General features: G+C 38.7%; 1 protein-coding gene across 4 annotated transcripts; it reads right to left on the bottom strand.

Moving 5' to 3' along the window:
* Positions 1–1,045: 1,045 nt before the first annotated feature.
* dazap1 (DAZ associated protein 1) lies at positions 1,046–21,620 on the bottom strand. 4 transcript variants are annotated; one of them, XM_022742989.1, is made up of 14 exons: positions 21,503–21,620; positions 20,238–20,278; positions 18,304–18,470; positions 17,680–17,745; positions 16,341–16,448; positions 16,066–16,114; positions 11,959–12,041; positions 8,412–8,559; positions 8,152–8,184; positions 7,370–7,519; positions 6,376–6,540; positions 3,990–3,999; positions 3,537–3,682; positions 1,046–1,445 (listed from the first exon to the last, which is right to left on the bottom strand). In XM_022742989.1, exons 1-14 carry the CDS (start codon positions 21,532–21,534, stop codon positions 1,273–1,275), a joined length of 1,371 nt encoding a protein of 456 aa, XP_022598710.1. In that variant the 5' UTR covers positions 21,535–21,620; the 3' UTR covers positions 1,046–1,272. The 4 variants fall into 4 exon arrangements, with proteins under 4 accessions (XP_022598710.1, XP_022598544.1, XP_022598459.1 ...); XM_022742823.1 differs by lacking the exons at positions 3,537–3,682; positions 3,990–3,999 and adding an exon at positions 3,034–3,081; XM_022742738.1 differs by lacking the exons at positions 3,537–3,682; positions 3,990–3,999 and adding an exon at positions 3,034–3,081 and having other exon boundaries at positions 16,341–16,445; positions 21,503–21,614.
* Positions 21,621–23,099: the final 1,479 nt, after the last annotated feature.

The following is a 23,099-nucleotide window of genomic DNA, read 5'->3' as shown; positions in this document are numbered from 1 at the left end:
TATCGATTAATCCAACGATTATCCGCTTAATTAAGCAATAAGTCATTTTAGTCTATGAAATATAAAAAATCGTTAAAAAATCTTTTCCATGGCTGTTTTATGAGCCCGGTATGACACCTACTAAGGTCTCATTTTGTCTGATCAAAGTTTTGTTTTACAATTTTCTAAAACAGAAAAAACTAGCAAACCCTCATATTGGAGATGCTGTAACCTGTGAAATATTTTCATTATTAATTAATTTAATTATTTTGTTGATTAATCATTTAGTTTATAAAATATCTGAAAATATTTAAAACCCAGCCGTTTCTTGGACTCATAGTTGAGTTGTAATTTTTGTCTGACCAACAGTCAACTAAAAGATCTTGTTTACAAAGATTAAAAAAAACAGAAAAATAGCAGAAAATATTTAACCCCACTCAAATATTTGCTTGAAAAATAACTTAAATTAATTGATAATAAAAATTGTTGCTGATTAATTTTCCAGCCATCAACTAGTTGTTTCAGCCCTACTTTGCAGGGCTTCCACCAAAACACCAGAAGCAAATACACTCCACATCCATGAGAAGCATTGTATCGTTAAAACATTTATTTTTGTAATAATTTGTCCTTTTTTTCTTTTTGCATAAGTGCAAAAAATGCACCCAAAACAGCCACCTGAGGGAAGTCTACATCTTTAAATAAAAAAACAAGCAAAGTGTACATTTATAGTACAAAATTCTCTTTTTAAAAAATTGCACAGTTTGTGTATAATATATATATTCATAATCTCCATTTTAAACAAACTTTAAAGGCTCAGAAAGTAAACAAAATTCACCAAATGAAAAATAAAAACATTTTTTCCCTAGAATTTAAAGCTGAGGAAACTTGAGACCCTGTTTTCATTTGTGTCCACCATAAATATACATATTTATATGCAAGTCTCTTTACATATAGTCTCTGTGCTAGTGTTTGACCAGACAATCAAAATTATTGCAAAGTAGTTTAGTTCTACTATAAAACATGGGGTAGGAGGTGGGGGATAAAAGCTTCTTTCTGCTGAATGTTCCTTAAGTTAGGCAAAAAAAAAACCTGGGTTTCAATACACCCTTTTTGAATTTACTGGAATCCCTGCTTTCACAAAGGTTTCTGTTTCACAAACTGTGTGCATTCAACATTCCCATAGAACGATCCAGAACTCCAGTTTTGCTTTTTAGCGAAAACAAACATTTCCCTGACTTCTTTTTTTGTTTTTGTTTTTCAATTTTACACAGCTGCCATGGCCAGAGGTGGTGGTCAGCGTCGATACGGGTGGAAGCCCTGTACGTTGTGGTTCTGCCCTCTGCCGAATGCGCTGGCGGCAGGCTGGGGGGCAGCGGTGGGCTGTGCTGTCGGTGCCCCGTATGAAGCTGTCGGCTGGGTGGGGTCTGCGAAGCTGTGGCCGAAGGCTGTCAGGTCCTGGCCGTACCCTGAGGTGGACAACACACAACAGTGGAAAGAAGAGGGTGTTAATGTCCACGTCACCAGACGGAGTTTAGGGACAAGCCTTGCTCCTTTAAAAGTATTGATTATGTAAAGTGTCTTCTGTAAAGTTCTCACAATTTTGATGTTGAGGAAAAATCCACCACTTACCCTCACACTGTTACATTTACTGGTACATGTCTGATGTAAAGTATATTCTAATTGTTATTTTTAGGTGAAGTGTTGTAGCTTCTGAAAAGTACTGGGATATGACATTGCATCATACATTATTGTTAATATCACAATGCCTTCTTATTTCAATTTTACAATTCCGTCCCTGCATCTACATAATACTACGACCAAAACAATAAGTTGGAGAATCAATTAGTCAATGGACAGAAAATGAATTGTTAGTATAATAATGATTGATCATTTATTTTTAAATTATCAAACACAAACAGAAACCATCTGCTGTGAAGATTTGCTGCCTTTCTGTTTTATGTCCTTGTAAAGTGAGTAAAATTCTGTTGGGGAACAGAAATTGCAATTTGAAAACTTCACCTTGCGCTCTGAGAACTTGCCATGAACTACTTTTCATTATTTTATTTAGATTTTTGAAGTCTAATCATTTCATCTTGAAGAATAATCATCAGATTAATTGATAGTCAATATAATTTAGTTGCAGCCATACATAATATCTCCAATACCTCACATTTTCTTGTTTTTTTTTTGTTTTTTTTTAACAGTTTTTCCTTCTGTGCAAAGAGACTTTAAGGCTGCAGTTGTATCCTCAAACAGCTTTAAGATACGATTAATTTATGTTCATAAATGACCTCGAATTTGAGAAAAGGTAATACACAAAACAACAAAATGGCCCAAGAAATGTTAAGTGCATTACTAACAGTGTTGAAAGGCTTTGTGGTGGATTTTTCCACTAGATTCAAATACTGTATTCCATCAATGACCCTTCAGTGTTGTAACAGTACTATACTGTAAAAGTACAAAGACAAAAATGTCAATTTCATTTCAATTTAAAAAGTAGTTTAAGTTGATTTCATTGAGGAAAACATGTCTAGATTCTCTTAAATGATGTTCTTCTATTTAGACACTGGATGGCACCATCTCCTTGCAAATGGACAAGGGACACCCAGGGAAGGAAACTAATCCATCCGGAAAAGTGGCTAGTGTATTCCAAAATTCAGCAGGCACTATCCAAGCCAAATGGACTTCTAGGTTTAAAAAAAAAAAAAGACTGATTTGTTAGCTACCAAATGGCTGGTAGAATACAAAAACTAGATGCAGCCGAATCTTTCCAGCATCTTACTGATGAGTGGTTATTTCCCTGCCCTGGTAACATCCAATTAGTACTAGACTCTTAAGGCTGGAAACCAATACATACTGGAGCAGATAGAAGTTATAAATAACTGGAATGGAAAGACAAGAGAGAGAAAAGGATAGAAAAAAGGGAGAACTTTTGAAAATGAAACATTTCTTTTGGTGTGCTCCAAGAATGAAAGACAAATAGGAACTCTGTAGAACAGGGAGCAGTCCCAACAGGACCATCAGACAGAAGAATCAGAGAAATTGGAAATTTACTGGCACCGTGTCCTTCTTTATATCTTCTTTCCTTTCTCACCCCTTTAGCTACAATGTGGAGACAGTACATGGGGAAAAAACAACGGGTGAATGGACTGCTGATGCATAGAGACAACTGAACCATGAACAAATTTTCTGACAATTAGATCATCCTTTTATAATCAGCAAAGCAATGCGGACAGAGAGAGGGAACAAAAAAGGAGGACATGGTCAGTCTTGGTATAGTAAAGCTACAGCCGCTGAGGGAGATGACATGTCAGAGCTCAAAATGCTAAATTTCTATGTAAATTTCTTTCAAATCCACTCAGCAAAGACATTGTCACAGGCTGCCTTTTACTATACAAGAGTACACACGGTAATTTGTATGTACATGCAAAATGTACATGCAAAATACTACACACAGAGCAAAAGAAAAGAGGCAGAACCAGGTTGCAGCTCTATAAACACTACAGTACTGAACAAATGCTACTTTTGTGGTTGGAGAAGACGATGCTGGCACCTACCTGCACTATATCCTCCCTGTTCATCCTGACCATAACTGTGAGAAGGACGCGTTGGTCCGTAGGCAGAGGGGTCCTGAGGGTAGTTACCCAAGCCTATCAGGGAGATGAGGAGACCAGGTTGACTGAACCCAGATACTGCTGGCCGACTACTTTACATACTTTCCCCCTTACTGAGCTATCAGAGCTTTACATTTATACTCATTTACTGGGTCTGCGCTACGCTTGGTGAGGCGTCACTGCTTAGCTTCATCTTGAAGTCAAAACAAAATTGAATGTGAGTGTGTGAGCTATCTGCTAGCACGCCTGACTTCTTATCATGCCAGCCTGGTCTCAGGAAATTTTGTGAAATGTGCATTGTATGCTAAGATGCAAGTAACATGTGAGAAATATGTTTTCCCACCAAGAAAATATTATGAGAAGAGGGCAACTACAAACAGGAACAAGAAAACCCACACCAGCAGTTCTGCATGTCGTAGGGCATAAAATATTACTTGTATACACAGCAGAAATTTTCCAAAGCATACCATACGTTTCTAGATTAATTTCATATCTTCCAACCTGCCGCTGGTTTCCATTCATCTCAGCACGCTGTGACATTCAACATGAAATTGACTCGAAACTTGTTTCAGACAGGCAATGTGCCAGATTTATCTTTGTGTCCTTTCATTTGTTTGGGTTATTTGGGAAACCCCAGCTCTGAGTAGCATGACGTAAAAACGAGTGCAGAGATTCTTTATTGGGCATTAAACGGCATTTCAACATCCAAAAGTTGCCAAAAAGCACTCCATTGGTGAGCTAGATTGTTGAGAAAAATTTAATCCATAAAACAAACATGGACATCACTCAAGGGACAATGTGGAGCTTCTTGCATTAACCAAGGCTGCTGCTTAGTAGTAATTTCTCAAATTTCAGATATTGGAGTGTTCTTAGATGCAGTTTTGAGACAAAAGTCAACAAAAGGTTTATTGTGTTGAATAACCCATAATTTAAGTTTCAAGTTTCACAGTGTACTGTAATAAAAGTGAAGTCAGTGCCCACCTGATGGGCAGATGGGAATAATTAAAATATATATGGTATGCACTAGAAAATGGTTGGCATTAATTAAATATTAATGAATTTACATGCAAAACCACTGGTTTGATCCTTTATTTGACTGCCTAACTCCACACAACCCAAACTTAACCAAACCAAACTTACTTAATTTGCCTAACCTCCACCATTTACTAATTTTACACAATGAAAATGTCATATCCAGTGCCTGCTATTGTCATATATAAGTATTCATGGCAAAGGCATGTGATTTGTCTCCACAATACCAACATCATCAGCATTTCTGATTTTCTGCTCATTTCACAAAAACTTGTGACTGTCTTGTCATTACTGGCTTTTAATACTGGACTAAATGCCTGAACAGGCGGCGGACACTAAATGCAGAAAGCTGGATGAAAGATAAGCACAAGCAGGAAACACTGAACAAGATGGGCACCTGTCATGATTGACAGCGATCATATGACTGCTTAAAAAACGTAGATCCAGCAGTGTGAAGCAGCTGTAAGCCAAGTCAGACAAAAAATACCAGCCAGCCACAAAACTGGGTGTAGACTCTGAATGAATATCTGCTACTTGTCTGACTGTGTGCTTATGTCACTGAATGGGTGAATGTTCAATGAAGACGAAGCTCGTCCCTTTTCCCTGGATGCTGGTTAGTTTTCACAGTATCTCTGTCTTTGTTTTGGTTCAAAACCTCCAGCCTCCAGTCGTGCTCTCAGCATGATCTCAGACTCTTAATCCTGCATGAGCATACAGTACGTCACTGGAAAAGCTACCCCTCTAACAGTTTGAATCATAGACGTTAATAATCATTTTCCATATTTAAACTGGAGTGGCTTGATGAAATGTCTCATTTTCAAGTCCCTACATGCTGACTGAAATTTGGCAAAGTTTTGAACAGCTCAGTGAGGATCCAGGAGAAATAATTATCCGGCCTAACACGGTCTTATGGTAATATTATACTAGAGTAACAGTCCAGTTCAAACCACAAAGACACCCACCAGAAAGTAATTCCTACAGACACATCAGTTAAAAAAAGACTTGCCCAGGACTCTATTAACTGCAGGGCAGGGGGGAAATGCTCATATTTTGCAGACAAGCATGCAAAGCTCCAGTGTGATAAACATGATGGACATGTTGAAAATTTTTGATAGGTAACTTGGCAGGTTGGACATGCCTAATTCCAGAAATAAGGATTCATGGGCATAATATTGTCATGCTGGTACTCTTCTGTGGCGATCGTGCCAAGACCAGGAAAAGAAGCCAGCAAAGTCATCAACAGGGATAAAGAGGGAGAGGAGGTGTAGGAGGGAGTAATTAACAGGTAGGGTTATTTGAATCAAGTCAAATGTCAGTACAGTCAGTCAGGAGAAGGTTGCACTCCCTTAAAAAATAAAATAAAATAAAAATGCAAAACAAGAAAAACATTGCAAGGCAGGATGATCTAATTAAAACCTACCAATCTTTTAACCAATCCACAGCCCAGCTGGAAAAACTTGACAGAAATGACTGCTGAAGACTCCTGGATATGGTGAAACTTCAGCAGCATCTTCATGGCAGAGCCAGGGCGGGTTCATGTATGCAAGAAGCATGTATGCATGTGTAGCTGTTCAAGCTAAATGGAACCAAGAGCAAGCTCCTGCTTGTTTTAGGATTGTAAATATGAACTTAAAAGAGCTGTAGTTGCACCCATAAAGTATTGAGGGAGATGGGTGGGCTGGAGGGGTGAATAAAATTAAATGGGAGAGAAAAGGGTAGCAAACTGCTTTATGCACAATGCTTTTCTTACCATACTGGCTATAAGGGAAGTCAGGTTGCCCAGTGGGGGCTTTGCTCAAGTCCTGAGTTGGTGTGGTGGCGGGGGCAAAGCCCAGAGGTGCAGTTCCTGGAGTGGTGGGCGGAGGTGGAACCTGTGGAGCATACTGGTCTGCTTGGGGTGTGCCGAAACTGTAACCTGTTGGATAGGAATAAGATTATTCCAAAGATCTTTCCCTAAGGACCATTTCCTAGTGTTGCCTTATCACAGATTGTACATTATGTTGTGTAGTATGACATTGGTTAAGCCCCACCATTGCTGTTCTCAAGTAAAATACAAAATTTCTTCCACAAGTAGTATTTGACTTAAGTTAAAGTCTTGTCTGTATTTTGAATGTAAAAAAATCCAGTTGACTATACCATTGCAAAAAAACACTACTAGCCAAGGTATTAATCAATTTCTCCACCAAATCTCTTCTCACTTTAGACTGTAAGAATACCAAGTTGCAACCACATGTCTTTTATAATTACCAGCTGCCAGATCAAATTGTGGCCACTCCGCCAACACACTTGTAAAGGATTGTTCGGAGCTTCTTTCTCACTTGTTTTACTAATATTTTGTGCAGGATTTACAAAACATGAACCTGGTCTGCTAACAAGTTTAATCTATAGAAGCATTTCATGAAATGCCGGGTATCTGCGAGTCCCACTGTCCATCTCTGATAAGATGGAGGTTCCTCCCTGACCACAGCAACAGCAAAGCTGCCTGGAGAACCTGATATAGATTCAATTTACACATTTTACATATCTTAGTAAAAAATAAATAAATAAAAATACTGCCATGAGGAGCTAGGGGTTATAAAAATGTAAAGTTCTCAGTCAAAATCAATATCAGGTATAAGAAAATCCTAATAATTCACAGTATTACCTTTATATATGCTATATATGCTACATTATCTGTAATCACCTTCTAGTGATGTCAAATAAACACTTAAGTATAATGAGTGAGTGGATCATGTATTACTGACCAAACTGAGGTGCTGTGCTGTAGCCCTGTTGAGGGTAGCCCTGAGGTGCAGCAAAGCTGCCCGCCGGGGTCGTGACCAGGAATGCGTTGAAAGGTGATGGAGGTTGTGTGGGTGTTCCTCGGCCTGCAGACAACGGAGGTCCATACCCGCCTGCTCCAACAGAGAACAGAACTATGTCATATGCATGTTTTTATACAAATATCTGTATATGTTTTATATAAATCATCGGTTCTTGAATTATGAAAAAAGAAAAGTGCCAGCACAGATGTACTCTATCTGAATTGCATCATTTCAATTTGTCATGGTCTTACTGAGCATCTGAATAAAACATTGATAAATAAATGGTTTAAAAAACTGAATAAGGATGCTATCTGAAACTGAATGAAACTGTAGTATCCTTTGAGCGAGCACAGGGCCGACACTGCAGTGAGTGCTGCAGGTTGACCCGGAGGTGGTGATATGAAACCAAGCCTGACCAATAGCAGAGGGAGGCCGGAATACATTCAAGGCTGCCATCTGTCTCGAGCAGCAAATTATCAGCAGCCTCAGCCATTATGAATCAGTGATAACACGTGCTGTTAACTGTCATCAGCTTATTGGCCACACTGAGTGCATGCTTGCTCTGTGACACAGGCATTTCAAGATAAGCACATGATCACATGGCAAACACACACATCTATCTTCTCAGTTGTGCAATATACAAAAGAAACCCCCAACTAATTCACTAGACTGGAAAGACAGGATATTATCTATGTGTGGTCAAGTGGCGGTCTAACACCTACCTATGGGTTGGCCAGTAGTCGACACCCACACTCCTTCAGGAAGAGAGAAAAAAAATTTAGACTGAGGGCAGTACCGATGCCTGAAATATAAAATGTTCACATAACACAGTTTAACATTCAAACAAACAGTGCGAGCAGTGACCACCACGCACAGGGTTAATGTTAAAGCAGTGGGTTAAACACATTTTAACAGTTACTACTAGGTCTTCATCTGAACAGCGAGCGTCACTGGCTCTGCTCTTGGACTTGTTCCCACTCACCCTGTGGCCCGTAAGGCTGTTGCCAGCCCTGAGCAGGCTGTGCTGTCCAACCATTAGCTGCACTCAAGATGCCCCTGGGTGCCCACTGGCCAGGGCCAAGCTGGCCAGGAGCTTTGCTGTCACGAGGTTCAGCCTTCTTTACTTCCACCTGGACAAAGGACAAGGAGGGCACATTTGGCAACACCAGCATACGATCTAGAAGTCCCTCACCTAGACATACCTGTCCTACCTCTGATATTCAATATCAACATTTTGGGCCAGGTTGGAATCTTTCACTTTAGGCTCTTTCGAATAATGTGGGGCAGCCATGTTAATTAATATTACTGTGTAGCCAGGAGAGCTGTACAACTATGTGTCTCAGGTACTAATTATCAAGCGGGAATTTCAGAGTGCCCAAAATCATATGGCGACAGTACACGTACATTTTTTCAAAGCATCGTGTCTAGATAACAACTTCTTGAGAGTACCTGAGAAACATAGATTTCTTTTTTTCCCTTAAATGAATTGCCCTATATATGATAAAGACATCTAACGGAAGGTCATGACTTACCTTTCTCCGGCTAACGCTTATAAAGAATCTCATTTTTACTTTATTTGGAATAAGTTTTTTGGGGGAAGGGGTGGATGTAGAGAGAAATTTGTATCTCAGTCCTAACAGAATATTAAGTAAACATGCAGATAGTACAAATGAAAAGTCTTTTCAGTCAATCTAAAACCGAATCTTCATACTGTGTCAAAGGTGAGAAAACATTTTTCAATTGAGCACAAGTGACTGATACAGTAAGACCCCAATACCATGTCAAATCGCTGCTGGAGGACACGTCTACAAAACTAAAGGCTAAAATATTACAATAGTGACGCCAAGTTTCTTTTTTGTTGATATTTTAAATATATACAATATAAAGAACACTTATTGAAAGCCACAAATGTTACTCAGATTTTTTTTTTTTTTTTTTTTTTTAGGAACTAGTGTCTTAGACTGTTGATTTATTAATGCTCTGAAACTAACTTTATTCATCCATTCCTTTACTTATATTTGTGTTTTATACAGAATATCATCCATCGCTGTAATAGGTTAAAGCCTTGAGTCAAATATAAATGTATTGCCCCAATAACAAAACTTCCTGTCTAACTGTCTGTAACTAGGCAAAGCTACCAGCAGTTAACCAGAGCATAGAAACAGGCTGAGACTAAGGGGGAGCCAACCAGAAATAGACTGAGAGGTTGAGTTATTGGGGTCACCTTGCAGGAGGAAAACGAATCACAGATTCCTCCCCGCTTTAAGGTGTTGCCACCTTCCCCAGCCTCCCCTCTTCCTTCTCTGTCGACCTAATTACATGCACATGTTTCCGGCAGTGTCCTCGCCGCCGCCGGCAGCTACCTGAGCACTTTCTCCCGTGGGCATCACAGCTACGAGTGATGGATACCATGACTTCTGTACAGTACCCAACAGCAGAAGTGGGATTTCTTCCACAGTTTGATGTGCTCCAATTTCTAATTTTGTAACTCATATCTCCCAGCCTCCCTCAAGTCCCATCGTAAGGTAATGTCAAGTCAAGAACAATGGATTAAGTCGAGCCGTGGTTCTTGCTGAAAACCAGGGCAAAGTCAAGGGGGGCGGCTAGCACTGGAGAGTACACATGCAGGGCTGAATTATTTACCAAGGAAATGGGATTGAGATCATCGCTGAAATAATCGGTGACATTCCAACAAAAATGTCTTGCTACTCTTTATCTTTGATTAACATAAGAAAAATCCATCTTAAATAACACAATTACATATACTGGCATAAGCAGGTGTCTGGAAGCTCTTTTCTAGGGAAATAATGCACTTCATTTATAGTTTGTTTAGAATAAACTGAAAAGGAGCGCCCCAGGTGGTCAAGACATTTGAGGTGGTGACCACAAACCGCAATGTGCCTGGTTTGCATGTGGCTGGGGTACTTTAGTGAAGTGTCATTTTCTAATTCAGACCTGACACACTCTCTCCCCTCTTGTCATCTCTCCACTGTCCACTCTCAAATACAAGAACAAAAGGCTCCAAAAAATAACCATGACTTAATAGATAAAGAGTGCACCACTGAAAGAAATTTAAGCTTCATAAAGAAAAAAACACAGTTGAATACTGCTAACTCTATCCTAGGAAGTGCAGAAACACCGCAGCAAACAGCACTTTTCACCAAATGTGGATGCTGCTTGAATGTTGTCAAGAGAAGTTAAAACCGTCACATAAACGCCAAAATATACAAATGGGTCTTCAGAGTGTCAAATACTGCAGACTGACATTCAAAAATTTAAAACACTTGTAAAGTGCAGCCACGTAAAGATCAGAAGGACGGAAATGAGATACCTGCTATGATATGATATGACTGAGTGGATTTAACTACACTGTGTTTGACTTTGATCATTTTCTTATGCCCACAAATCATTAATGTTTGCACAGAGGGCAGAAAGGAGACTGTCTCTCTCCTGGTATCTCTGTAGAGTAGTTTAAAAGCTGCTAATTACAAAATGTCTCTTTTGGGGAAAAGGGGGATTGTTAATGAATGAGAGCTTTAAGTGCCTTTAAAACCCAAGTGTCGGACCAATCCTTTAATATACGTGGTATATGTACAATATGTTTTTGGTTGGTTTTATTCAGCTGAGGTGCCAGGTGGGTGGTGTTTGCCACATACAGTAGAACAACAGAAGGGATGCCAGAAGATTAGGAATTGTGCTTAAATACTACACCACAGTGAATCTATGGTTTTTTTTCCCCAGATGGACCTGCCACTATCTGAATTGTCTTTGAGCAGTAAACCCCATCCATCTGGTGCACCTACTGAGTAAAAGCAAACACTAAGAAGTAACATGCAAATATTACTGTGCGACTAATGTCTCATCCTAAGCAGCATTTTAGAGACTTTTGATCTGTTATTGAGAAAACTGACACAGTGTGGAGATTCTTCAACTGAGGTCACTGATCTGAGCTTTTTCTTTAACTTTTCAAAAAGAAAAAAAAAAAACATGTTGACATTTAAGTGACCTGCCAACAAAATATCAGAAAACAAAAGAAACAGAACAGAATGGACCAATCCTTTAGGTGATTTGTGGTCTGTGAATTTCCGCAGGATTTAAAGCCTTAACCTTTTCCATTATTTCGTTATAATTTTTCATTTTATTGGCACATCAAAAGCCAGAAAATAGTATAAATTTAATGTTTTGAGGAGAATCTAATGCACTTAAGACATCCTAAAGGAGTGGTCTGTTTAAACAAAGCCTTGGGCGACAATTGTAACTGTAATATAACAGTATTTGTCAAGGATGAGTAGCTATGGAAACTATGACAGCAATACTTTAAGCAAAATAAGATAAGCAAAATAAGTCAGCAGCCTAATTATTTCAAGATGTTAAAGACTAAATTTGTACTGTATGATGCTGCAGTCACTAATGGAGAACCAATGGAAAATTAGCTATGACTAATAAAAACAGCATCATAGTAAAAGTTTTGCTCCATCGCCCAAGCCTCCGCTTGATCTTAAGGGTAAAATAAAACTACAACTACACACTTTTTTGCCCATGATGTCGTGAAAATGCATGTTGACAGCCTGGTCCACTGATTGTTCGGCCTCGAAAGTAATAAATCCAAAACCTAGCCAACGACCAAGAGTGAATCAAGGTAGCAGGGGGGTTGTGACAACACAAGATGAAGAACAGTATTGGGCTTCAGCAGAGTGAGGATCCATCAAGACTGAGCAAGAGGCTCCTGGGGTTCGGATGATGTTGCAGACTTGTAGAACACAAATCCAAGACTAAAGCCTGGGGGATTGAAGGAAATCTTTCTCTTTACTGTGCAGAGATATATTTTGTGAATATAACAATACAGGACTGAGTAACTGCTAAACATGAAGGATGACAGGTGAAGCATTTGATTTAATGTGAAATGTCACATAACAACGTCAATTAAGTCGCTCTTTCACGCCCTAACAATGATAAACGCCAATTGAACCAATACTACATTGTGTTACTTCATGCTGTTTCATCCAAACCCCACCTTGATCTGTCCCTTGGTATATTGCTGTGGAGCACACACTCGCAGCAGCCATTGTTAATGCATCACAAAAATATGGAGAAACACAAACTGTAGAATGCCTAAAGCTTTCTCCAAGCTTTCCCAATTTCAATATTTTACTTTTGAGTCAGCCAGGATAAGCCTAAAATGGACAATTAAAATATTGCTCACAACAATAACACAAAGATATAGGCCATAACTGGTTTCCCATAGTGATGAGTTCCTGATTTTGCTCAAGAGTTTTAATGGGGGATACACAACGTTCATCAACAAGAATGCGTCCAAGAAAGTCCAAAGTTTAAGGACTTTTTGGTCCAACATTTCGCCGCACCAGCTACTCAGTAAACTACTTTATCTGACTATCTGTTACAGAACTTTTCAGAACGTTAGCAGGCCGCTGCGTGCTGCTGTGATCTACTTTCAACTTGATTAACTTTCCGCTGTGGCAGAATTGGGTTGTGTTCACATCTCTACTTGGGGACTTAACCTGAATCCAACCGAACATCCTATGAGACATCTGCGATTTTAGAGACCTCTAGTAACATGCCAAGCATTTCCCAAGCCTCGTGATCTATTGCTATTAATAACATCTGTCATTGACCTGTCCTTAATCTAAATTTGAAACCAAGTTGACACATATGACAGAACAGTTTGACATATCTTGGTCACATTAACATGTCTTACTCAAATTGAGATTTGACGTGTTACTCCAATCAGATTTCAGCTATCGATGAAACTGATATGTTCTAAATAATATTAGATGACAAAAAAATAAAACTTAATGAGAACCAGCAATCATTCAGACTACCAGTCATAGAACTGAGAAATCACTTAATATTATCATTTGAGGAGCTGCAACGACTTTTTAATAGTCGGTAGGCCAATTTACATAAAACCTTTTGGCAATGATTTTGATAATTGAATAAAAAGAAGATTAAGTAAGTTTTTATGAAAAAATGGCTGTTCTCGGGTATATTTTCTTGTTTTGTTATTTTACAATGACAGTAAACTAAATACATCAGTTGGTCTTTTTACTATGTTTCGACAACACTAATGAAAATGATTGCAGCCGTAATATGACCTAAAGGAAATGGATTTTTGCCCTGTGATTTCTTTGGATATCCATTTCTGAGATTCTGGTATTTACAACAATATCGTGTAAGAATCCTACATTTAGAGGATGCGAGTCAACTCAGATGTCTATTTTCTACCATAAATGAATATGCACAGATTAAGAATGAAGGTTCAAATAAGGTGGTAAGAAAATCCTTAACAAGTTAACACTTATCAGTTTGATGCAACTTTGTGTACACCCCATTTTGACTAAATGAAAAAAATTTGGGTACTTTTACATTTGGCCTGTACCTCTGTGCTACCAGTCAATGCACAGTAACCTAAAGGAGAAAAGACAAATCTTAAGAGACACCGTTAATCACATTCAAACCATTCACAAGGAGAAGGGGGACAGAAGAAAGAAAAATAGAAAGGGCTTACTTACAAAAATACTTAACTTTCTACATATGGGAAAACACATACTATGCCGTTTAAGATAAATGTATCAGTTACGTCTAAAACAAAGTAAAGAAAACTTATTCCAATGTTGAAAGTCTAATGGTTTTAGCGAAAGAAAGTGTTTATACTATTAAAGATTATGTAATGATTGTTACTGGTGCAATACATCATGTTAAATTCCAATGACAAACTATTCTGGGTTTCTCCCAACAGAGAATGAATGGGGTTTTGAAGGAAGAGCAGTAATACATGTTGTGGGTCAGTGGCCGCTGCATCATTGCTATGTAGGACAAATGTAGATGAGACAGCTATGACTGTAACTCAGTAGGCAGAGTCTGACACCAACACAGCCGGTGGCACGGGACTGATTCCCAGTGAGGCCATCCATGCTAAAAGTGTCGGCACATGCCATACACTCATGATATGTTTATGACTTATCTGGACAAACTCCTCTGAGATATTAAAGTCTGTCATTGCTACTGTAAGGAAACCAGTTGAAGAGATTTCTGAAGTGTCAAAGGACACATAAAACATTTTTTAATTATTCCATTATTCCTGGGATAACAATACTTCATTTTAATACCCTAGCGACTGGGATGAAACCTGCCTCTCTGAAGGACAAATATCCACCTAGATACTCAAACTGTTCTCAATATGCCAGTTGCATGTTGTGATAAAGTACTGTACTTTTTGGAGCACCTACTTTCCTGCAACCTGCCTTTTCGTCTTCAGTCAGGGACTCACTTTGCATCCCAGAACACCTTTAAACAACTTTCTAATCAACTGCGTTAACTTCTTCCAATTTATAAATTGTAATGGAGAGATTTTCTAGTATTGACAACCCTAAACAAAGCATACCTTACATAATATGTAGCTGTGTTATAATCTGTTACATTAAAGCTGCTGTGGGGACAAATTGGAATCACTAATTCGGAAACATACTTTTCTCTTCTTCTTTTTACCTTTAATGGTTTAAATCTCTTAAAACTTTTGGAGTTGAACCAGTTTGTACTCTGATTAATCACGCAACAGAAAATTTGATAATCCCTTAATTGCTAAAGACATGTATAAGCAAACATGCCAAAACTTGACAGGACATGGACTGTTGGTGAAACACAAAGTAAACAATGTGATTATGTCAGTTTGGGTTTGGGAAAATAGTTGTTGCAAACCCTCATCATTTTAACTGTAGCAAAGTGATGTCATGTCATGTTTGGCCAGTTATCTAAACGAGTCTCAATGTGAAGTACATCACCTACAAATACCATAATTTGTTTCAGGGTGGAATGTTCCTTTAAAACTGAGAAGGCAGTGCGGATAAAGCTTGTAATTCTTCATACATATACTCTAATAAAACTGAATGTATCACTGCTGAACTGTATGAATCAGACAAATGTTCCTCAGAGGTTTCATCAAAATGTTTGAGGGTACTCTGTGCACCATTAGCTGGGCTACTAAATGTTGATATAGAAATCATCTTTAGCCGAACAAGAATAGTCAGCAGACAAAACAATATATTAATATATTTAGAAGAATGAAGAAGTAAAGTGCCCAACTAAAGGCTTTTAAGGTAACTCCTCTCCTTGCTCTGCTTAACAGTGCCTGAAAAACAGTTTCCTTTCACAAAAAAAGTAACTGAGTACAAATGTGTCTATGAAACAGACTGTAATTGTCCCACAAGGTCATGAAGGACATTGCAAAGATGCCATCTACTGTTGTTTTATGTGAGCAAATTACATGTAATACTAAAAATTTGTGGCCTTCACATAAACTGGAGGTACTGCCATCAGGCCTGTTCAAGAATTTGATAACTCCAGTCCGCTTTTCATCTGGAAATATCACAGTATATTTTCCATTTAATGCACGCTGCAATGACCTTGTATGGGCTTCATTTCACATGCTTTTATTGCATTTTTTGTTTTATTGTGTGTCTTTACCATGCACAGAACTCCTGTTAAGGGTCACGGTGTATTAATTGAATAGAACATCTGGGGCTGAAAGGGCTTTTTCTCTTTGGGCCAGAATAGTTTGTCATGAGATTTAAGATGGTAAGGTATGGAGAGGGGAGAGAAAAAACGGGATCAGCTTTTACCTCGGGGCCTCTGCTTCTCCGCATCATAGATCATTACCACCTCTGTGACCTTGAATGGGACAAAGGGAAACAGTGGCTCCATTTAGAAAAACCAGACAGGGTCCCTTCTTATTCCAATTAAATATTCTGCCTCAATTTGGACAAATAATTAATTGTCCTATCCCATCCCACAACATTTTTACACTGTAGTATTGACCCTGTTCAATGTCACATCCATTCAAGCAGTCTTAATGACGATATGAGCTGACTTGCATTATGCACTTGGCAATACTCACCACTCCGAATCTATTGAAATAGTCCCTGAGTTCAGGCTCGCCGCAGTTATGGGGGATTCCACCTACAAATATCTTCTTTGATTTATTGCTATCGGCTTTGCTGCCCTTCTGAAAGAAAACAGGGAGTGTATAGATTTCAATGTCTGTTAAAGGATCACTCTGGGAAGGGGCCAGTTAGCCATCATCTATTCAGACAGTGAAGAAGAAATTAGGTTCTCCTCTTGCCCTCGGGTATAATTCTTAACATGTCATGTCAATGCAAACACTGGTCTCCACAGATCAGAGAACACAGCTTCCTCCACTTACTCTCAACCACTAAGCATTTCAACACTGCTGTGTACTGCACTCATGCTATAAAGGCTAGAGGCTGCTTACGACAACAATGATTTTTACCAATTACATCTTCTGCTTTGTTAGTAAAACATTCAGTACCAACTACATGACTTAAACTCAGTGAAATGAGCTCCAGCAGCACCAAGATTGCCTCATTTATAAAATCTTCTAACATACAGGCTGTGTGCTTACAGCCAAACATCTGACTAATAAAAATGTTTTATTGACAGCAAAGGTGCAATAATTAAAACCTTGGCTGCCAAAAGGGACAAAATGACTATAACAGATCTGCAGGGGTTTGATAGCATTGTTGATCGACCCACAAATTGCCCAAATTGGTGCAGAGATTTCTGCCCAACAAAAAAATTCACTGCTGTTCTCTACTATAGTAGCTTAGAAATCTTCCCGTGTTTTCACAGTTTTACACTTGCAAGAACAACATATTTGAAATACCAAGGCTAGAATTTTGTTCTTAACTTAAAGATCAAGAAAACTGTAATAGGTAATGCGAGGTGCTATTATAATTCCAATATTTAGCATGGTAATACAGGTTTGTCACATCCTCATGAGGCATTTTTCTAACATCTGGGAAATTGCGACCTTATTATGTGTCAATCCCAGGCCAGTGTAAGCTGTACCAGAGATCTGCTGATATTGCTGCAGTCCCTTGGTCACAAATAGAGGTCGATACAAGTCATAGATTCTTTAATGCTTCTGTGATTTTTCAAAGCCCCAAACTAATTTCTAGGATTCTCAAAGGTATGAAGCCTGTGCAATGTGATCTTTAAAATAAAATCCCACTCTTTGAAGAAAACAAAAAATCGGAAAATGAGATTTAGGTCAAATGCCAGAGTGATTTTATAAATGAAGCTCAAGGTCTCCTCATGGCCCATGAACAGATACCAGAGTTCAACCTAAAGAGGAGGAGAGGATGGAGAGACTGACAGCCTTATTCCATCAGAAACACCTAACCTAACCTTCCCAGAAGAAATCAGATTCCTCTTACCCAGCCCTCCTTGGTTCGAGACTTTTCAGGTTGCATTCCTCTAGGAGTGCATGGCTTCGGGTCAATCTGACAGCAAAGAGAGAGAAAATGTTTGCCCCAAATAATCTTCAAATGTTCATCTTCACTGCTTCCAGTTCAGTATATTGGCATGCCTAACACAACTGGTCTACATACTGTATGAACTGACATACATCCTTTTGAATATGTGGCCAATAAAATACCATGCCCTTCTCTGTCTCTGTCAACAGAACAAATGAGGCAAAATGTCATTCATAGGGGAGGAGACACAACAGCACAATAAATGCAGAGGGGAAACTGGATTAACAACAGCTTGTTTCTTTTCAGCCATCTCAGGGAAATCCAACTTCAACTGCCAATTTTGCCCATTTGACTTTGAACAGGTAAGTCTTGTTAGGCAAACAAATGTTAGTCATTGCAAAGTAAATCATCTGTACTATTGGCTGCAGGCAGGTACAACCCAAGTCATAATTGTATTTCTCCTTGAATAACTTCTAACTACTGTGGATGATGAAATACAGTTAGTTTTTCACTATGCTCACACAAAGCGCAGGAAGATTACTCAGACTGATTTGACTATCTGCTCCTTTGATTTAAAATACTCACATTTCTTCCATCAAGATTATGCGGCTTTGTTTCCAGCACTGTCCGTACACAATTGGGGTCTTTGAATTTGACGAAGCCGAAGCCCCGCGACTGATTTGTAGTTTTGTCCTTCATGATGACACAATCCACTACTTCTCCATACTGTGAGAAGTAGTTTCTAAGTGTCTCTGAGAAAAGACAAAAATTACATAACATGGAGTGTCACAAAAATAAGCACAGAATCATACAATAATATTGCAAATGTGCAATTATAATAAAAGATTTAACTCAACCAAGTTAGCCTCTAGAAACAAAGAAGTGCATGACATGATTTATAGAACTCATGCTTTAATCATGACAAATTGTACTATGAAAATATCTTCAGCACTTTAACCTGCACTAAAACCGTAAATGGGACTAAAACAAAAAAACAAAAAATACCAGCGCCACTTCATAAAATTACACAGGGAATACTAAAAGTCATTCAGTGACCTTGATTTTGTCTTATAGTGGAACATTGTGCCCATGTTTTTTTAAGTGAAAACATAAACATACAAACACATTCAAATCACATATTGCCACTCCTAAAGAGCAAACAAAGGACTGACCCACTGTCATCTTACATAGAACCAAACATATACGCAACTACTGCATTGCCAGCACACACCCACAGAGGCAAGGCGTGCAAGTTTGAACAAATGAGGAGTCACTTTGGAGAAAGTTATCGTAATTGTTTTTCTCATTGCTGAAAAGCCCTGGGGCATCGAGCTCAGACTTACATAGCACTGTGGTTCAAATCTTAATGTTAACAGTGCTGCTAACACAGACAAACCCTTGTGTAAAGTTACACAATGGCCAACCGAGCATGAGCCAGTAAAGTGCTTTGGACAAACTACACCAACTCCGTGCAGCTCTGAAGGAGAGAAGAATATATACACAGGCCCAATATATGTCATGTAGTGTAGACTCTACCACCCGTGTTTGCGGTTTGCAACTGATCATCAGTAATTATGAAATGTGTAAAGAAAGAAATTATCAAAAATCACAATGACAAATTCCAAATAAAGGAAAACTGCATTAAAAAGGAGGAAAATTGGCCACTGACACTGACTGGAAGACACTTAGTGGGATATTTGCTGTAAACTACAAAACCACTGAGCTGAGCTGTACCAAAGTGATATTTTATATGCAGGGCTATTGTACTCTAATGTGTTTTTGTTATTTTGTCCACTTTGGTGTTATATTGTCCACTCAATGCAATATGAATGCATTAATTTTATCATACAACACTTGATATTGTCTGTAATTATAGTGATTGTGTGACAAAGTTAAATGTTATATTTTGCAAGTTACTTATAAGGACACACTTGTCAAAATTTTACATTAGTGGATATAAACATGCTTTTTCCACATGAAATTACTATTTTACAAAAAATCAACCAAGCTTCTCAAGTACATCAGTATTAATGTGAGCCTCAGATACAAATATATATGAATATATTCCCTGAATACAACAAAACATTTATTTAAATCATATCAGGCATTATCGGAGCAATAAATAAAAAACAATATCTTTATATGCTTGACCATGATAGCCATGTTAATGATAATTATTGTCAGAGACCATGTCACACACATTAATTATCGATTATTGCGTAAAAACAACCTGATTCACAAAAATACCATTCAATATTGATGTCAAGGCAGAAGCCAAATATATCATGATTTTATGACTAAAATCTTCCAGATTTAGACTTTACTCCTAAACTAAGTGCTACCTACTTGGGGCCTGACAATCTCATAATTACTTTCCAAACAAGCAACCAGCCAGATCCTCCAGTCTGACAAAAAATCCATGCAGCTACAACAGCATCATCCAGACAAATTCCTGTTAATTAAAAAATACTTTGCACATGAAAAGGCTGAGCCTACACAGATTAGAAAGTGTGACTTACCTTGTGTGGTACTCCAGTCCAATCCACCCACAAAAAGTTTCCTGTTAAGAGTAGATAAATTACCATCAAGTCAGTCATTGATCATCACATTAAGTTAGAGTAAATGATAAACTATTAAAAGCATCTTGACAACACTCATCCATAAAGGCAGGCTAAAACCATAGAAAATGTTGCTTGGCCAGAGGCCTTGAAAAGACTAAAAACACAAAAATCTTGTGTGTTTTTTTGTTTTTTGTTTTTTTTGCAATTTTCAGAACCATAACAACGCTACAGCTGACTAAACAGCCAAGTACACAGATATTACACAACACGAGGCAACGCGCCACCAAAGCGCTGCTGCTGCAGCATGGGGAGATATACACACAACTACAGTTTAAATACCCCTGTTTTATTTGACTCATGTTTATGTCCAGCCCTGGTCGTGGATGTCACTTTAGTCCTCTAACACAGACTGTAATGGCCTCGACAATAAAGGTCTTTTTATGAACCTCCTGCCACGTAAGTTACTCCGGGACAGAGCCATGGCGTTTAGCAAGCTAACACAACACTGAGCTGACTCCAGAAGCTCAAGCAGTTACCCTCCACCACCGGCTTCAGCCTTAAACACTGAAATCCCGAGTATTCTCCAGTCGGAGCGGAGGAGAGGAGAGCGGCTGCACAGCTCCCTGCATGCGGACCGGTGAACTCGGGTGCAGGAAGTTTAACGACAGTTTAAACGGCACCACTCTCACTCTAGCTAGCGAGTTTATTAAGGTGTTAACAAAATCCCTACTACATAATACTGGCAAATGCAGCGACTGTGACAGAAGCGGAGGTTTAGTGCAGACGAGGATGCTCCATCCTCCAGCAGTGCCCGCTAAATGTCCTCGCATTGGCGAAGTCGAGAAGAGGAGACTTTCGCTTCGCTGGCAAGCGTTAGCTAAGCTAGCTCAGCTGCTTCGAGCTAACTGAAAACAACACTGAAATAAGTAACTACACCTTCACACGTTCCCTTGGCAAGCAAAGTGGCAGCACTACAGACAAACGTGGCATCTTTCTCCCTAAACAATGACAGTGACAACTGAGGTACTTCAATGATTAGTTTCACTTTTTATCCGTCTTTCCTCGGGCTAGCGATCTCGCTAAGTTACTACAGCTAGCTTAGCCTGCTAGCTAGCGTTAGCTGTCAAATGACAGCTTGACCATAGAGCGCGCTAACTGTCAGTTAAAAAGCTTTTTACAGTTTGATGCATCCGCAGCGAAAGGCTTTGTTAAATGGATCTTACCCGACTTCATCTCCGACTAAGTTGTTGTTCATTTCTGAGGCTAGAGTGGGGGACTGTAGGAGCTGTGACCGGCTTATTGCTTCAGTGCTGCCCCTCTCAGACTGAGAGCGGAGGAAGGTCACTCCGCTTTTTGGTTCAAACTGTTCTGCGCAATGACGACGCTGCAGGGGGCAGCGGCCTTTAAAGGAACATTACACCCAACAAAACGCTCAATTTACTGTTTCAATCATTCCAGGGGGTAGCTAAGTGCTTTAAACCCAGAGGTCTTTTTATTTCGCAGTTAGTTCAATAAGCATTCCTGTCAGCCAGTAAGCTTTTATAAGGAAAACAGCAATAAATAACCCTAACAATACTGAATGATGACCAACAAAAGGCATTTGATCAACAGCGAAACAATGGAAAGCAGATAGACCTTCCTGCAACTCTCCTATCTGATCCTTTAATTTTTGATCTTGGGTTGATTATGCAATTCAAAGATATCTAACATGTGGCCAAAGATGGATTACTAACTGAGCAAATGTTAATCTATTTAATTTGGGTATGCATAATTTCAATAATCGCAACTTGAAGCATGTACCACTTGAAGCACTCTCATATATCAACCCTCACTGGTCCTCCACCATTCATCTTGTGGTCATGGTCTTGCAGAGTTAAAATCTGGTTTTAAGAGCTTTAAGACCACAGAAAATGTCAGGCAATGTAGTGTTATTTCATCACTAGCAATTATTTTCATTATCAATACATTAAACAGTTATTTTCTTTAATTGTTCATTGTGTAAAATTCCAGAAAATAGTGAAAATTAAATAATTAAGCTGCCGTGTATAGTGGGAGTCAATATGGGCCCTGAGAACAAGTTTTTGCCCCTGGGGATCCTCAGGAGGTTAATCCGGCCATGCGTGTGGCCTGATTATTAGACCCATGATGGGATAAAAGGAAAGATAACATGGTAAAGAAAATCAGCCAGAAGCATTCTGTCTATAGGTCAGAGGATATTATGTTGAACAACATCTGAAAAAATTTCCCTTTTTCCAGACCTGTCTATAAGAAAAAAAACATATACAGTATAAAAGTATACGCAGATCAAATTCAAACTCACAATTACATATGCAATAGACAAATTACTTCTGGCTACATTAAAGAAAACAATAACAAGTAGCATTCAGAGTGCCACAGTGTAATGTTGTGAAACCTTCGAACAAAATAAGAGATTTTAACTTTACAGCCCATTCCATGCAAGGAGCATGGTATTTAAAACCAGTTTAAGTTAGAAACAATAGATACAACCATCACCAATCTATTTTATTTTATTTTATTTGAAAACTGAAAGCTTGGCCTGTGTTGGTGCTACAACAAAGGTCCCAGTGAGCGTCCTAATGTCCAAAATCAAAAAGGTACCTTCCTCTTTGCATCAAAGAGGAAAAAGCAAATTTTATGTAAATTCAGCCCTTAGTTTTCAAAATCTGTTGCTGACAAATTGCACAGAGGAAATTGCACACACAACATCCACTCTTTCGCTGAGTTAATAAAACACCACACAGCATGCATTAAGTTGTGGCATTTAAAACTTGAAATGCAAATCCAAGTGACAGAGGTGAC

The sequence above is a fragment of the Seriola dumerili genome, unplaced genomic scaffold, assembly GCF_002260705.1.
Source record: "Seriola dumerili isolate Sdu_G_001 unplaced genomic scaffold, Sdu_1.0 BDQW01000002.1, whole genome shotgun sequence".
In the NCBI taxonomy this organism is placed as follows: Eukaryota; Metazoa; Chordata; class Actinopteri; order Carangiformes; family Carangidae; genus Seriola; species Seriola dumerili.
Note: the sequence above shows the minus strand (reverse complement) of the source record. Positions and strands in the feature narration are given on the sequence as shown.